The sequence below is a fragment of the Dromaius novaehollandiae genome, chromosome 14 (genome assembly GCF_036370855.1).
Source record: "Dromaius novaehollandiae isolate bDroNov1 chromosome 14, bDroNov1.hap1, whole genome shotgun sequence".
NCBI lineage: Eukaryota > Metazoa > Chordata > Aves > Casuariiformes > Dromaiidae > Dromaius > Dromaius novaehollandiae.
Window position 1 is genome coordinate 6,896,576 of NC_088111.1, and position 17,370 is coordinate 6,913,945.

General features: G+C 46.1%; 1 protein-coding gene across 1 annotated transcript in view; it reads left to right on the plus strand.

The window, feature by feature from the left end:
- ADAP1 (ArfGAP with dual PH domains 1) overlaps positions 1 to 17,370 on the plus strand; it is an 81,280-nt gene that overhangs the window by 16,970 nt on the left and 46,940 nt on the right. The window contains exon 4 of the mRNA XM_064520224.1: positions 11,129 to 11,211. Within this exon, the coding sequence (XP_064376294.1) occupies positions 11,129 to 11,211 (83 nt within the window). The remainder of the gene's footprint in view (positions 1 to 11,128; positions 11,212 to 17,370) is intronic.

Here is a 17,370-nt window from a genome sequence, read left to right on the forward strand (position 1 = left end):
ACTGATAAGATGCCATGACCAGGCTTCCTACAGCTGATGCGACTGTCCCTTGTTAAAGGATGTGTCTTGTCTGAATAATCCTATTTCTTTTTTGGTCCTAAGGTGTTAGCATGTAACCGAGAAGCAAACCTGTCCCCAGGTTAGGGATCAGATATTGGCCAGCATTGCACAGGAGCTTAAGGTGTTGTCTTTTGTCTTCAGCAATTTTCCCAGTCCTGCTCAGACACCGCTGAAACAAGGACAGTTTCCTGCAGGCGCTGACACAGTCTTGATCCATTCTTCTCCACTCTCAAAAGATCCTACCTCTTTCTCCCCGACTGCCAGAGCTGGCAGCCCAAGGACAGCAGTATCCCCGTACTGCAGGGTTTGGTGGCCGCAGGTTTCTTCTGCGTCGTGATGCATGTCTCTGCATCCCAGCAGGGTCTCTGCTGTCCCTTGCAGAGGGCTCTAGCGTCCTTTTTCACCTTGTGCATCAACTGCTTCTTGCATCTTGCTGTGTAAGTAGATTCCACTTCCTAAGATGGTGCATCTACTAAAAGAAATTGCTGCTAATTTCTCCCCTGCTTCTCCCTGGCTTTGGGTCAAAACCAAAAATCTACAGATTTTTGGAAGTCTTTTGGCAGAGCATTATTCATGCTTGTTTCCCTTGCCTTCTCCTTAGAGTCTCTTTGATACAAAGAAGAAAAAGTGGACTGCAAGATAGCTACATTGCCCAGATTACAGAACGAGTTGATAGTTGTGCCAACAGCAACTACAAGGTCAATGCTGTCTTGTGATAAACAGGCAGCTCGCTTGAACTGTTCTGGTCCTGAGAGGATCCAGTACCACATTTATATCACTGAGATCCAAAATTCAGCAGTCAGCTGTGCTATTTGAAGACTCGCGGATGAAAAGGCAAGATTTTCACCTAGTTATAGCTGTGTTGCTGCTGTTGTCTTTGTTAGGAGAAACAAAGTTCTAGGTGAGTTTTGTCTCCGAGGGTCTCAAAACAATTTGCAAGCTCTATATTTGAACATAGATGCATCCTGATTGCTTCACTGGAAGTCGTGGATGGTCAGCAGCTTTGGAAGTTAGTCCATCTCTGAGGCAACCTTGATATTCCCGCAGCAGAGGGCAGCTACTAAGCAGTAAAGAGCCAGAAATGGAGGAGGCTCGTACACAGCTGAGCTAGCTGACTGTCATTCCTTGCACTGTATTTGGTGGCATGATTTTAATATCCTTCCTCTGAACTAAAGTGAAATGGCTGTAGTTCAGTGTAATGGGAGTAAAATTCATATGCAAGCCATGCTGAAAGCTTTTTGTTTATTTTAAGTCTCAGTTAAACTGAATTAGCCATTGCACTCCAGCTTGAGCTGCTATTTTTGTTATTAGACGACAGGGTATCTAAGGGGACTGGTATCTAAGTTGTTTACATCTTTGCGAGGAGCACAATCCTAGTACTTTTTGATGGCCCAGCACTGCCTGGCAGAGTGCAGAGCTCACGTGGGAGTGGCCGGTGGGAAGGTCCCTCTGCAGGTTGGGGTGTTTGGAGATCTGGGTACAAATCACACCCAACTCTGCTTGCACAGGTCAGGCTGAAAGGCAGCCAAAGCATGCCTGGCTGCTCAGGTAGCTTAACGACCTCAAGCACTTCCATTCCTTCTGCTTTCGGGCTGGCAGAAATAGCTGCAGCTCTTTCTGAGCTCAGTTACTTTGGCTTCCTTTGCTAATGCAGCTTGGGCTTTGCCGCTAGTGTACTTTTCTTTTTTCGTCCTGTGGTGCAGTTGCACTCTGGGGAGCTTTGCAGAGCAGTGGCTAGCTCCAACCACAGCTCTGTCGGGGCCGTCTCTGAGCACAGGCCGGCGGTGCTGGGCTTTCAGCCGGAGGGGGTGCGGTGGCCGCCTTTCTCTGCAGCCGTTCCCTGATGCCTGATGGAGATGCATGTGGCTGCTCTTAACCCATGAGAAACAGGAGGTGTCGAAGGCTTTGTTTGTTTGTTTGGCATTTTTTTCTGTTCAGCTAGGAGGATGAGGCAAGGCTAATCCTGCAAGCTGCTGCTCATGGACCAATTTCTGGCCGTTTTGTACACCCCAAATTGCAGATATTTTGCACTGGGCCATGTTTCAGCTGGGATGCCCTGATTTCTGAGCTGCCGAGGGAGCCTGGAGCTCCATTTATATAGGTGTTCCCCTAGCCGATGCTGCTGGTATCCACAATAGCGGCAGGACGGGTTAGTATGGATGTGCTCTTGTGCAGTAACCCATCGTGTTCTGACACTGCTGCGGTATAAGCAGCTGTGGGTACGTCCCATGCTGGGAATGTTTCAAGGGTGATGTGCCAAGTTGTATTTTTCTTCCTCTAGTTAGAGGCTTTCTGTGCCGATAGATGGATATGTGCTAAGCAAGAGCAGCGAATTGCTGCTTTTTAAAGGGTATGGTATATATTTAGCTTTCTCCTTGCTTCATGCGTAGTTGCATCACTGTAGCAGCATTACTAGTTCCCAGGTCGCAGCTCTGTATGGCACTGCTCTGAGCCAGTCAGGATAGTGCCTCCTGCCACTGCCGGCACCATGCTGTCTTTTGCCAGCCTGTGTTTGCAGCATCTGGAGTTTTTGATACTTGCAATTATGACAACCCGTGCTGGAAGGGCTGGGCATGCTTTGTGAGAGCTGCCATCAGATGCAGCCCTGCAGGATGCCGATATATGAACCAGAACGAAGACAGGCTGTTTGTTCATTTTAAGCTCCTTCATTGTATAATGCTTCCTCTGGAATCGCTTTGCCTTGGTTTCTTGCAGAACTGCTAAGTTCATGGAACAAGATGGAAGAAGTGCTCCAGTGCCAGCTTGTCCTTTTGTGTTCTCGCCTACAGCATTATGTTGGATTCCCTAGAAAATGCTTGGTGTTTGCCTGCTGCATCTGGTTTCTGCCTCCTCCAGAAACCCCATTGTGGCTTTCCGGCTCTGTCAGAAACTTGGCAAAGATTAGAGAAGTTGGAGGAGTGCTCTGGAATTGCCCAGGGAAAATTTGCAGCTGTGGATAGGCAAAAAACCCCAAACAAACAAAAACCATCCCCGTCTCCTCTCCTCTCCTCTCCTGTCTCCAGCATCTTGGCCCATGCATGAGGAGCAGTGAGCAGAACAGCTAACTTTTGCACCATTGGGGAGTCCCTGAGGCTGAAATTAGTACCAGACTCTGCTCCAGTGACACCACCCCATTGGCACAAAGAGTGTTGGGTGAGGACCCTAAACCACAAAAGCCCTCTTTGGATGATCGTGTGTGGTCATGTCCCAGCTCTGTCCCATGGTAGCAGATTGAAAGCCATAAGACAGCCTGTTCTGGAGCAGATACATGCTGCTAGTGACAGGAGGCTGCTCATCAGTGGCTGAATTGCAGGTGATGTACTTGAGCGTCCCTGGGAAAGGCAGAGATGGGCTGAGACAGGAGAGTCTATATTTGGCTGTCTGGTTGTCTGCAGGGATTCAGGCCATGTATTTGCTGCCCGTATCAACCTGCCTCTGCTCGGGACTGAGGCCCTGCATGTCTGGAAGCAGAGGAGTATGCACAAAACAGCCATGTCTGGGCACAGCAGCATTTGGGGTGTTCAGATGGTTATTGACAGGCATGGGCCTGGGGCCTGCTCTGCAGAGCAGTGGTGCAAAGCAATATCCTGGCTCCTGATGTTTCTCTATGTGCAAAGACAGCCACTGCAAGCACTGGATCGCGTGTGAGTTACCAATGAACAAAGAGGGAAATGTAGCAATGCTTTTTAGTAAAGGGAAAGGCTTTGTCTCGCCACATGCTTGGCTGTTACAAGATAGAGTTGAGCTCTTACTTGGCTTTTGCAGTTCTGGAAGTACATCCATGCCCCTGCTCAGTACTTAACAGCTGTTATGTTGCCTCTTTGCTTGATTCAGGAACACTGTGCATCATTATGGGGAACTGCATGTTAGCTGCATTGCATTACTCAGCTCTGCAAAGCTCCCTGTACATCATTTTGATCTGTTGTTCCTCCCTCTGTGCTTGAATAAGTGGGAGCTACATCTGGTCCTTAAACAGAACACTTAAATACACTGACAGTCAGTACCTTTGAGTACCTTGGTAGAAAAAATGGGGAAGAACGAAACAGTAGGAGTTGTACTGGGCAGTTGTCTTATCTGGAATGAGATGAGACAGCAGTCAGAGAGAGGATGTGTCCCAATGAGGCTCAAGTCTTGAAGAATCATCTAAAAAGTCATCTAAAGAAGAATGGCTATTGGCAGAAAAAAGGGGCTTGCTGCTACAGCACAATTAAAATGTCATGAGAGAAAATTGCCTAATAATTCCCTGGATTTTTTCCCCCTTCTTTCCAGCTTAAAGTTTGGTTCATTTGGTAGTAGAGCTATCAAACCTGCCAGTTCGTTCTGGTCACTGGAAGTTAGGCTGGCCCCTTCCCGTCCCACACGTGGGGCATAATGAAGGTTTAGGGTGCAAAATTTTCACCTGGTTTCCATCATGCCAGTGCAAGCCTGCTGTTTTTGGCTTGTTCCCATCTGTGTGTGAACATACCAGCGCTGGTGGTTTTCCTTGTGTGGCACTTGGTTGTTTAGCTGCTTCTTGCTGGGTCACGTCTCAGGAGCACCTTTGTGTGAAAGTCACAAAATGGTGGTCTGGAGCCAGCAGACGTGAACACTTGCACAGAGCAGAGCTTTCCTGGGGAAAATAAGTTGTCAGTCCACATAGTGATATTGCGAACAGAAACGCTCTTCGGGTTTGAAGCGGAGCCCAGTGAAAGCATTGTGGAGATACCTCCTGACCGGGCAGGCTTTGCAATGGGCTCTTCGGCCCTTGTAACAGAATAGATATGATCTCATCCTTGTAGTTCAATTTCTCTGGTTAATTATTGGCTTCTTACTTGGTGGAGCCCTTTTCCTTTTTGGTTCCCCAACACAGACTGCTATACTTCCTGGAGTTTGGGAGGATTATAACTTTTTGTCCCTTAGAAATAGTAAAATAATTGGAAATTCTAGAAGCATCACTACCAGAACATCAGTTCTTCTGTGTGAGTCTGTGGACAGAGCCCCTTTTGTGAAATGTAGACATAGCTTTGGAACTCAAGGATCCCTAAGGATGTGACAGAAGCTGATGATTTCTGTCTAAAGCCTCGTTCTTTGGAGCAGATCATCTTCTTGCCCTGTTGCATCATCCTTGCTTAATTCAGAACGGAAGCAGCATTTTAACAAGAGCCCAGATTTGATGTCCACCTCTTGTCTTTCGTTCTTGTTTGTTGGGAACGGCCTCACAGGTTGTTGGCAGCTAGTTACATGTTCAGTGCCCTCTTAGAGTGGAAATCCATTCAAGGCACCTGTCAACCACCACATATTTTTCAGAAATCCTGCCTCCTTCCTTGCCACTCTTCTTCCTCTGTCTTTTTTTTTTCCCTCCCTCCTCTCACCTATCAGTTGTTCAGACTGTAAATTCACAACAAGACTGTGTGCAGCGCTTGGCACCTTGGGACGCTTTGGGGTTGTAGTAATGCAAACGAACGAAGCATCGGGTTGTAGCGCGGACCGGCTGCCCTGCCTCCCAGCCCTTGGTTGCCGTCATGAGCGCAGCCCTGTGCCCCACAGGCTCCCGTGGATATTGAAGGGGGGCAATGGCCTTCCCAAGCTGTGGATCCCATCAGTCACATCCCAGGGCCCAGCTGGGAAAGCTGAGTGTGGGGAGAAGGTGCAACATCGACAGTAGCGTCGCCTGGTACTGGTACTCTGTAGGTAAACCTCTTCAGGCCTCTGCCCATTGAGCGTTGTGCTTGAGTGTTTGGCTCTGGCTCCTGCTTGTTAGTAAGGGTCGTCAGATTTTGTGTCCAAGGCTTTCGGAAGTGCCTGGTGTCCTGGGTATAAAGCTTGAGGCGCAGCAGAATGGCCTCTCCAAGAGTGGCTGCTCATCAGTTCCTGAGCAGTAAATCCTTCTGTGATGGCCCAAATTGTGCACTCAGCCTCCCGAAATCTCTGCCCGCATATAGTACTACCATCACGAGTACCTGTAATCTGCCTGCTTCCCCCCGTTTGGTCCTGGCTGGCAGCAGAGTCCTCCCCACTTGTGGTCCATTTTCTCTTTGTCACTAGCTCGTAGGCCTCTTAATTCGTATTGATTCCTTTGGTTTCCAAAGGAAATTGCTATTAAGTTAAAGTAGTACTGAGTTTCCTACATGTTTTTAATCTAAATGTTCCACTGTGCTGAAAAATAGTGTTGTGGTAAACTGGACCATGCAGGATTTTAATTAGGCATATTATAATTCTTCCTACTCAAATTCAGCTTTAACTTCCTCACATCCATGAGGGGAGATTTTATGCTTGGATAGCCAAAAATTCCATCCCTGTGCTCCCCTCCAGATGTTTGCTGTTGGCCAGGGGTTTTGGGGGCAGATGGCATGTCACTCCCAGGGCTCGGCAATGTGCAGAGTGCCTGGATCAAGCCCCCAGGCCATCCCAGCTCTCCACAAAGCTGTCTGAAAGCAAGTCCTCCCAGCGAGGACTTAGCAGACACAAAACAGAGAGGAAAGGGTGTGGAGGCAGCCTATGAGGCTAGATGCACTTTTAATCTAATTTGCAATGGTTTTTCTTATACTGTCTGAGGAAGAATTTGGACTCGGACTTAAAATTTCATTAAAAGTATTGCTTGACAGCAACTTGGCATAGCTGCGTCCACAAAGCTGCCTGTGAAAAGCTGTGTGTGTTTCTTTTTTTCTTTTTTTGTTGGAAAAACCTCTGTCAAATTCCAGAAGCAACAAATTTGATTTTTGGAAAAGACATTTCTGGATCACATGCTTCTGTTCTGCCTTTGCTTGGCTCAATGGTGGCTCACAAGGATGAAATCCAGAAGGCCATGACGTTTGGTGTTTGATGTCTTTTGGGCCCCTTTCGGTTCTGGCTGGGACTTCTTGCCTGGGCTCCGTGTCCAAGGAGCCATCGTCGCCACGCGGTGTCTGCACTGTGCACGGTAGGTTCGTAGCAGGGAAACCATAGCGCATCCCAGGAAAAGCAGCCCAGCTGCAGGACCTTGTGCAGTAACAAACTGGAGGCTACTAATTTTGCTGACCAGATTTCCTACGTGCAATACAATGCAGCCACGTAGCGGCAATTTAATATTAAGCTGCTTGAGCATAAGAACCATTTTCCCGTTGTGTATTTTTTCGTGGCAAGAGAAAGGCTTCTGCTGAACCCATGTCAGCTGTTTCTTCTGCTTCTGAGGGTCCAAGATAGAAGTGCTCCACTGCGCCTTTGACGGAGTGCACTTCGTTTCGTGTGGGTGGCCAGGAAAGCAAACAAGTATTTTTAAATGAGATTGGGAGTTAGTGCTGGCAGTGCTTTATCGGCCTCTCCCTTTGCCGTTGCCCCAGAGCAGCCCAGTCCTGTTGTATTCAGTGGATGACTTCCTGCTTATTCCACTGGAAGTGTGGTCTTCCATTAATTTTTTAGTTTGTTCCCTGCTCCCAGGTTTTTATCTTGTTAATAACAAAGACCTTTCTGTTCTAATTGCCAAAAATGACATACTCCCTGTAACCAGAAGCCTGCCAGACTTTAGGTGGGCTGTTAAAGCTTTTGGATGAGATCCCAAAAGCTGTGCATCTCCTCAGTTTAGGAATTATACAGTTATATTTTTCTAGCAAATGTGAACTGTGTATTTGGTATATATCCCTGCACCAGAAATGCAATAAAATACCAGAAGGCTATTGCTAGAGTCGTTTCTGTTCACAGAACCGTGTGGAAATCACAGGGAGTTTTGGACAGAGGGTCCTGTACCAGGCGTGTGATATCTGCCCCGGGTTATCTGCATACACATTTACCTCAAGAAAAATACAGTTCAGACAAAACACAGCATTATGTCAGCTGCAAAAGCCTGAAAGGCCCCTAAAGGCGTACTTAAAAGGAAATGAAGATCAGGTCTGAAATCGACTGAAAACAGTGGAGAGAGTAACTGGCTTAAGGGGGCTTTGGATTGGCCCTGCCTTCTGATTGCTTTCAGATCCTGTGGATACCAGGACGGATTCCTGCTCCTATTTAAATTCATCTAGGCTGTGTCAGGGAGACCGGGTTTTAGCTCTGCACTCACAAGCAGCTTGTTGTGGCAGGATTTCCCTGAGTCCATCATAGTGAGCGTGGTCAAGTTGCTGTGCAGCTGCTCTGTCCCACCAAAGGGAGATGCCAGACTCCTGGCTATCCTGCTTGGGTGTCTCTGTCCATTTCTTTTGCTGGAGTTGTTCTGCTTTCTCTAAATAACCTCTGGAGCAGAGACTGCAGCCCCTGGCCTCGCACTGAATTGTCCTAACGGTGGGCTCCTCTGGTGCGTCTTGGTTTTGGAGGAACTACTGCTGAAAGATCCTGGAGTTGCAATGAGGAGTGGGAAGGAATGTTTGAGCTGTCGGAAAGCTGTATGGGCTGGGCAGGTTGTGTGGATGGAGTCCTGTGGTCCTTGGGAGTTGCCATCGGAGCCCCTCAGGATCCAGCCCAAACACTGAGTGAGGTTATCGAGAGCATTCGGCAGCTGGCCGGCCTCGCAGGACGCCGGTTTGGGCTAGGCACCTTGTGCCTTCTGAATCTGCGCTCTTGTGCACAAAATCTGTGGAGACATTGACCTGTTGTCATTGACAGTGCCACAGGGAATAAGTCACTGCTGAACAGTGTTCCCGAAGGCGTGAGATCAACAGTGTCTCTGTTGTAGTATTTGCTTTATACAGCGAGAGAATGTTTTCCCACTGCTGCACATGAACCTTAATTTATACTGTATTTAAACATTCATATAGGAAGGCTGACTTTCAGAGACTCAGAACAGCTGCAGCTCCTGCTGAATCCGCTGAAGTCAGCTGGAGCTGAGGGTGGTGTGAATTTTCTTTCTTATAGTTAAATCCCTAATCGTGTTGCTGAAAAGGTCCAAGTTTGGCTATAGTGATTGCAAGCTCTCTGCAGCAGCCAGGCTGGAAAAAATGGAAGAACAGTAACAACTTTTAAGTATTTGTGCTGATTTTGTGATTAAGTTTCTGTAGCTTTGTTGATGAGCTGTAGAAGTATAAAAGTAGGTGGTTACATGCTACCTTTTGGGTCACCAGATCTAGTCTTGTACAGCTACAGACAACCATGTTCTAGATATTTGATCCAGAAAGGACATCCTGAGTAACCCGCCTCGCACACTTCTACAAAGCCCCTCTCAACCTCCTGCAACCAGCTGAAGATGGGTTGTACTCAAGACCAGCGTGTATCACAGGGTGACAACAGAAGGGAGATGGGTGTTCTTTGGGGTTCACAGTCTAACTTGCGGATATGCATGTGACAGCTGAAGACAAGTTGTGAAAACACGAACAGAAGGGGGAAAGGCAGATTCAGTAGATTATTTCTATTACAGTAATGCAAGTGGCTCACATTTGAGTTTTGGGCACAGTGACCTTGTGGTGTTTCCTGGGCATTGTAGGAGAAGGCTGGTGACCACAACCAAGGAGATGAAATGAGTGGGAGAAAACATGTGTAATTATCTGCTTCTTTACCACCAGGAAACTGATAACACCCTGCTATTCAAAGCATCTTGCTTGAATAGCATCTTGCAAATTTGATGAAGTTGTTAGCTGTCCTTCCAGAAGAATTTTCATAAGTAGTGGTAGTACACTTACCTTCTTTGAACATTTCTGGAATGTTTCTGCTAAAAAAAAAATAGTGTTTAATTTGTATTGTGAGCTGAAAAAAGAAGAGATTTTTAAACATATCAGCGGTTTTCCTTAGCACAGAAATTGGTGTGTTCAAGTGTGGTGGGTTTTACAGAGCATGGCCAACTGCTGGGGGATCTTTTACTGTCATCACTGTAGGCCACTTCTAAATGTAAAGTTGGAAAGACATATGGCTTTCTGTCTGGGTATGTTCTCTGCTGCTTGGGCTATTTAAGATTCTAGGGTAGTTAATAACTGAGTGCAATTAAAAATGGTTTGAAGCAACTCCTAGCATATTCCAGATCAAAATTGCTTATGCCCTTCATTAATTCCAGGAGTCATGCTAAAATAAAATATCAAAAAAGTATTTGAAATCTTTGGACTTTTTTTTTTGGGTTTTTTTCCCCCTTCTGGATGTAAATGCCTTGGTATGTAAATCACTGGTGTTATTTTCAATATGAAAAGTGAAGCACTTAAGAATAGAATGTTTTTTGCTGTGTATTGTGGATTCCTTTCTCAGATGTAGAAGCACAGGCTGTAAGTTTGACAGCTGAGTTCCCACCACCCTCTTGTGCTTGGGCAGTATTTTCCACAAGTCTTAGCATTGGTACCCAGCCATGTTCTTCTTCTGGTCTTTTTGATGCATTTTCACTTTTCGCACCCCACTTTCCTCCAAGAGGTTGGATATGGCCTGGGATATGACTGTCTCGTGCTTCTTTGTGCTTTTGTTTTGAAGAGGAGCCCTCTGGATTGAATTCTCTGTTGTTCCTAGTTTGGGAAATGCATGACACCTTACAGCAGGCTTTGTGGTCACTGAGTCACAGGTGTCACAGCCATTTCTGGCATCTTCTTTGGGCTTTCAGGAACCTGTGCTCTGGCTGCCCAAGGCAGGTCCCCCTCATCATCATAAGTATAACTTCATCCTGACACATGATGAACTTTGAAAAGCTCTTGAGGTGTGACAAGGAGACAATATCTCTACAGCTTGAACTGCCAAAAGGCAGTCGCATGCGTCGCTCAAGGCATACCCAATTTCTGCTTTTATAGCTTTAGGGAATTATTTTTTCTTTTGTAAGTATTTTGTGTGTTATTTTTTTTTCCACTCAGTGACCACTTTAATAAAGAGTCCAGTCTGAGGAAATTATATTTAGAATTGTCCTTACGCTAAAGGAATTTTGCACAGTGTCTAGTTGGGTGGGTGGGAATGGGATATTCTGCTAATGCTGGAAATTTTATTACATAAGTTTCCACTAAATTGGATGTACAAAGAAATAATTGATTTATTGTTGTCTCGCAGCAAATGGAAGAGACCGGTTACTCCAGACTGTAGAATTTAATTTTTGGAAGACTTTCAAATCACACTTGTGTTCTCTGTTGAAGAAATAATGATATGAATTCTTCCTTAACTTATCTTGGACAGTATCTCCGTTCCTGTGTCTTTTTTCTACTTTGTTGTTGTTTTTTGTTTTTTACAGACTGCTGCGGGAACAGTGGATCAGAGCCAAATATGAAAGAAAAGAATTCATTCACAGTGAGAAGCAAGAACCCTATTCTGCAGGTAGTGAAAGAAACTTTTGGCAGATGAGTGTTTTGATGTCCAGCATCTTCCATGCCTTTTTTCTTGTCTGATAAATTAGCTTTATATTGGTCAATGCTTATACTTTGCAAAATGGGAGGGGAAAGTATGATTCTTTGGGAAAGATGTCTTCTGGCATTCTCTGTATTTGACTGGGAAAATCAATGCCTGATGGAAAGAATTCAAAGTTATTAAGAGTCCTGCTATTGACTTCAGTGGGATGTGCGCCAACAGTAAGTCAGATAAAGTATCAGTAAGCTCCTTTCTGATACCAGGAGGCACGAATGTGAATTAAAATGAAGATAAAGATGTTTGTCTCAGCAAGATGACTTTTCCCTTAGAAGGATAAGTAGGATTATTAACACTGGTTAATGGTAGGTAAGTGTGCAAGGTTCCCTGCTCTTCCCAAATATCCCTCTCACAGCTGTCTTTCCACAAAACTGCAACGTCTTTCTTCATTGGGACATAGCCTCCTTGTAGGATAATAAATGCACGTGGTGTTTGCAATTGTGGAGACAAAGTGCTTGTGACAGAGCTCATTTCAGCACTCACAGCACAACAGCCAGCGTGACTGTAGTCTTTTTAATGGGATTGTGTGGCGGACCAGGTGGATCAGATGATTTTCTTGTGGAAAGGCAGAATTTGAAGAGGAAGCACAGGGTTTGGCTGTGTTCGTTGTGAGGCTGCATCAGCGTGAGAACTGACATTAAAGATTGTATGAAATTAGCTGGGTATTCCTTTGCCGTGTGTAAGTGGCATTTAATTTATTCTGCATTTTAAGTAGTTGACACTAGCTGTGTGCATCGATGGCTCTGGGATGATTTTATTACCAAAGAGCATGTTACAGATGAAAGGTTAAAATATTATTTTCATGCTGCCTTTTGAGATTAATAATAAGCAGGTGGTGCCAGCAGTCTGCTGCTGTTAAAACTGCAGTTAAAATCTGACATCATATAGCCTCAATTTAAGTTTAGAGCAATTTTGCTGTGCTATTTCGTGTACATGAAACACGCACATAGAGCATGTGTGTGGTATCCATATGCATATGTAGTATACTGTGCACATGTTAATTTTAGATTTTCAAAGTAGTGTGCTGGAGCTGAGCATGTTCTCTTAAAAATAATTGAATTTCTTAGACAGTTTTGGAATATATCTGCCAACATGTGTTCACCCAAAAGTAATGTTTCCAAATTACACTGTGCAACTTTTAGGTATAAAACCCTTGGTTCAACTAGGTACTTCAGGCAAATGCATAATTTTAAGGATGTGTTTAGTCCTGTTGACTCCAAGAAGGGTGTGTACCTGGTTAAAATTAAGTATGTGCCTCACTGCTGTGTGAGAAGGCCAGTGTGTGCTGACCTTCCTGAAAAATACTATGGGCAGAGTTCAAGCAGGAATTTATTTTAGCAACGTATTTTGTAATGTCTTTCAGTAATGTCGCCACATAATGTTTAACTTCATGGTGAAGCAGTAGGGTTTTTTCCCCTCTCTTTGAAGTTCAAAAACCATTAAATGCAGAATAAAATAGATGGTGGTAAGCCATTTTAAGCGAACAGCACTCTTAGGAGGAGGAGAGGAAAGGGATGCAAGCTGGTGGGCATCTTGTAGGTTGTGTATTAATCCTTTCAGGTTGTATTTTTTTTCTGAGAATTATATCATCATTAAAATCCAACATAGGAATTGGGTAAATTACCTGCAAAATACTGACTAGGTCTTCATTTACTTATTCTTCTGGCCAGTAAATGCCTAATGCAGCTTTAAAGCAGAGCTTTGGCCCAGTAGCTGTTCCTTGGGATGTCCAAGTTTGCGTTACAGCCAAACGCAGCTGGGGAGGGGACACCAAACTTGCACTGCTGGCTTTTCCCTCCTGCTGAAGCGTAACGGCCACTCAGGTATGGTTACGTGACCGTACTTCACCCTGTGCCAAGCCGCGTTCCTCGTTTTGGGCTCCGTGACGTGACTCAGCTGGGACCTGTGTCTTCAGCTCTTCTGCTGTTGTGCTGGGAATTGGTCAGTTCCTAGGGCTGGGAACCGGGATGTGGGAGCCAAGGGAAAATCCCATGTCCTGCAGAAAGTAGCACCCTGGAGATTTTCATTTGTGTGCTGGGACAGGTTTTGTATTGCTCAGGTCAAATGAGGACGCTTGGTCACTCCGTATTGTACGTGGTCCAGGAACACCAGCTTGGCCAGCTGGTGTGAACCAGAGCAGTCTGAGAGCTGGTCTGAGCCACGTTGTCTGCGAGCCCTCCAAGACCAGCTGGAGTTTGGCACCTGCAGAGGAAACTGAGCCACATTACGTGTCCCAGCTATGCCCTTTTTGCTGCTTGCAGTGGTTGATAGAGTTTACAGGCACAACAGCATTTTGGAGGATGTTCGCTGCATGGGGTGATCCTTTTGTGCCTGATTATGCCAGGCTTAGCCCTGCTGGGCACAGGAGGAAACCGTCATAGGATCTAGGCCACTGCTTTTCATTTAATGACCTCCTGAACTGCATGTAAACACGCTGAGGTGGGACCAACCCAGAGGCTTTCCCCCTCCCCATCCCATGCCCAGTTTGTATCTCATTTAAATGTATGTATATATTTTCCTTCTTTCTAACATTGTGTTGGGCCATTTTCCTCACCACTCTGACTTCCCTGGAGGGATGTTAGATAACCAGTTTCTAAGCATGAAACATTTATTGCTAAGAGAGACGTCAGGATCCATTTTCCGGTATTTGTTGGAAGATTTAATTCCATTTTCCAATCCCAGAGGCAGTTTTGCACTCTGATATTTGTTCAATAATTGCATAAAAATAGGAAAATGCTATCTTTGAATATTTTTGAGCAACATCCTTTTCCAGCCAGTCTGCCGAAACCCTGGTCAAAAAATCCGATGTCTTCACTTTCGGAAAAGCCTTTGGGGAGAGACTGTCTGGAGCCTGCAGATGCCAAACAGAAGCTATCGCAGCTGAACTGACAGCCCTCAGAGAAATGAGTGTCGGGACCAGAGTGTCAGATGTGCAGGTCAGAGCTGAGATGCACAGTCGTGTAGGGAAGCCTGGCAGGAGGATGCAGCAAACTGTTCACTACTAGCAAAGATTATTAATAAGAAAAAGAAGTGTGGGAGGTGTAGGGAAGGAACGGCCCTCGCCCAGCTCCTCCAAAAGGCTTTGCAGAGCACCCAAACCGGCTGGAAATCTCTGCTCAGCTGGTAGGGAGCAATGCAAGAGAGTGGAAACAGAGTTAGGACCAGGTCTGACCTTGTATCTTTGCATGTACCAGGATGAGGTCCACATGGATGTGCACAAGTTGGGGCAGTTTTTCTTTTACCACAAAGTAACTCAGGGACTTGTATTGCTATTTGGATCTCCTGCCCCGGTATAGCCTGACAGCTCCCTCCTTCGTTGCCTTTTTCGCACAGGCAGTAAGGAAGAGGCTGCTCTGTCATCTTCAAAATCCAACGTGTGTGTAGCTTATTCATGCAACCCCTTTTTAGGATGAAAGTGCCAATAGGGAAGTGGCATGGAAGTAGAGCAGATGCTAGGCACTAAATTCTTCCAACATCTTACCTGCCACCCATCCAGACAGCAGGGCTGTGCCGAGGGTACCACTGGCAACAGGGTACAAATGCCCCGTGCTGGATGCTGTGTCTGGAGCGTGCGGTGGCGTAGAGATACAGATGTGAAATCTGCCATGCTTTTGTTGATGCCTTTGTTTTTGCTGTGGTGCTGCTGATGCAGGTGGGCACCTGCAGGCTGGTTAGCTGGGTCCCGACTTGCTTCCCAGCATCGCTGCGCCCAGTTGCTGTGTTCTCCCTGGGGGCTGGGCCCTGTTCGTTCTTGGAAATCAGTTGCCTGATTTCAGTCTCCTCAAGGAGGACGTTTATGCTCCGTACGGTGAGTTTTCAGATCCATGCAGAGGAGCACTGTCAGCCTGTGTTCCCACATCAGATGGAGGCAAGTTCCCCTGTGTTTATCGCTTTATTCACGTGGCCTCGTCCGAATGAGGAACGGCCTTGTGCTCTCCCAGGCGTCCGAAGCTGAGCTCTGCGTAAGGACCACATGCAGGTGGTTTGAGATTTTAACCACAGCCAGGCTACAGCCACCAGTGGGGACGGAGATCTGTGGTGTGGCAGTGCCCTGCGTTTAAGCTGTTCTTGAGCCGTAGCTATACACCCATGGGTCCTGGTTCAGTCCCTGCTCCGACGTCCCTGGTCAGGGACACGTGGTTGTACTTGGAAGTCGTGGCCATTTGCCCTGGGTGGAAGACTGCGGTGGAAATTCCTGCAAGGAAACTTTTACAAAGTTGCTTGCTTCTACGGGAAGCCTTTGAGCACAAGCTCATACCCTATTCACACGTGCAGCTTTTAGCTCTCATGCCCTGAATTTGTTTTTCAAACTCTGATGATTTCATTCCTCCAAAAGAGCCATCGTTAATGAGTATATTAGCCCCATTGATTTTAGTGTGAGGAGTCAGTTTAAGTTCAGATAGTGCAGGAAGATTAGTAAAACAGTGATTAAATGCTTCGGTGATCCACTATCGATTCTTAGATACACCGTTTTATATATTTGAGCTTCTAATTCAGCTGTAGTATTAGAGCTAAATAATTTGTTCGCCCTAGCCAGACTTTATGAGGCAAAACATTATTTACACCCCAGTAATTCCACCTAACACCGCAGTCTGCGTTCCTCATGCTGTTGATACATTAGTTGCACAATGGCATAGAATAATACCAATTTTAAGAACCTCATATTAATGTGTTTCAGGCTGGCTTTATCCCTTCTAATAAATGAACTGACTAAATTACTGTCAGTCTCCAGCTAATTATCCCCTTTAACGGAGTTTAATGGGGCACAAGTAGTGAATTCTCCTAGAAACGAAGAATGGCAGTAATTGCAGTCAAAGTCCAGATCTGGAACTTAAGGCAAATGAAAGGTTTATGTGATCATTTTTAAAAAGCGTGAACACTTTGCCCTGCTGTTGATAGGCAGCAGTTATGATAATGCTTTCCAAAAGTCCTGCTGAGAGTTAGTTCATTTGGGTACTTCTGATTCCTCTTTTAATCAGATGAATTTATGTTAGTGAAGGGAGTTGCGGAGAAAGCAAAACAGAATGCTTTTCAGGGATGAAACATGATATTTGAAATTGGTAAAGGTGCTGCTGCCGCAATGCATCTCAGGTCACAAACAAAAGAAGGGGATGTGTGTGTGGCCAAGAAAATGCAGAAGGGAGTCATTACACTCCTAAAAACGTGGCTTCGTCTTCTGACGGACCTTCTGGTTACTGCTGGGATGCCAGGAGAAATCAGTGCCGGTGCTGCTGCGTGCACTGAGCCCTCGGGAGAGCTGAGAGTACGACCAGGGTGGTGTCGTGAGCAGGGACAGCACGCATCTTTGGGTCTTTGATTTAACATTAGCAAATGAAGATCTCGTGAGCTGCTTTACACTAGGTGTTAAATCTCTTAATGCTTGTCAGGAAAAATGGCTTAACTTTGCAGTTAGGGTCTTGAAAGTGTCTGTCCACAGGCTAAATGTGGCTAACGCAGCTGTCAGTGTCTGCAGAGATGGACGGAGATGCCAGTCCGGAAAACCGCTTGCCGCCTTTCCTTGAAAGTGCTGCCTGTGCCCGCCTGTTACCTGGCGTTAGCTGTGGGTGAGCCAGGGATGTTCGTCAAATCCAGGGGGATAAAGGTTGGTATTCCTTCATCTGTGCTCGCCAGCCCTACAAGCAACAGCAGTCCAAGCATTTTTGCTTAATATCTGCACAACTGATGATCAGCAAATAGGATACATTTAAAATGTGTTCTCCAAAGCAGTGTGACACTAGTCGAGTTCCCGCCTGTCCTTGCTCTTGCCGTCTCCGGGCTCTCCTCCGGCCGGTGCTCCGTGGGGTCCGGCAGGTGATGCAGAAGGAGGACGGCTGCCGCACGCAGCAGTTCCTGTGCCATCTCTCCTGCTTGCTTGCTGCTGTCGTGATGGGTTAGGCTTTTGGCAGGGCAAGCAGGGCCAGCCTTGTTCTGTGAGCAGTACCTAATTACAGGCCCAGAATGGCAAATTCCTGTTGACCAGGAGAAGCCAAGGCCCAACAGCTCTGGAATAGGAGCTATTCTGTTTTCTATGGCTGTTTTGATTTCAAATCCGGTGTAGTTGTGGTGCCCAGT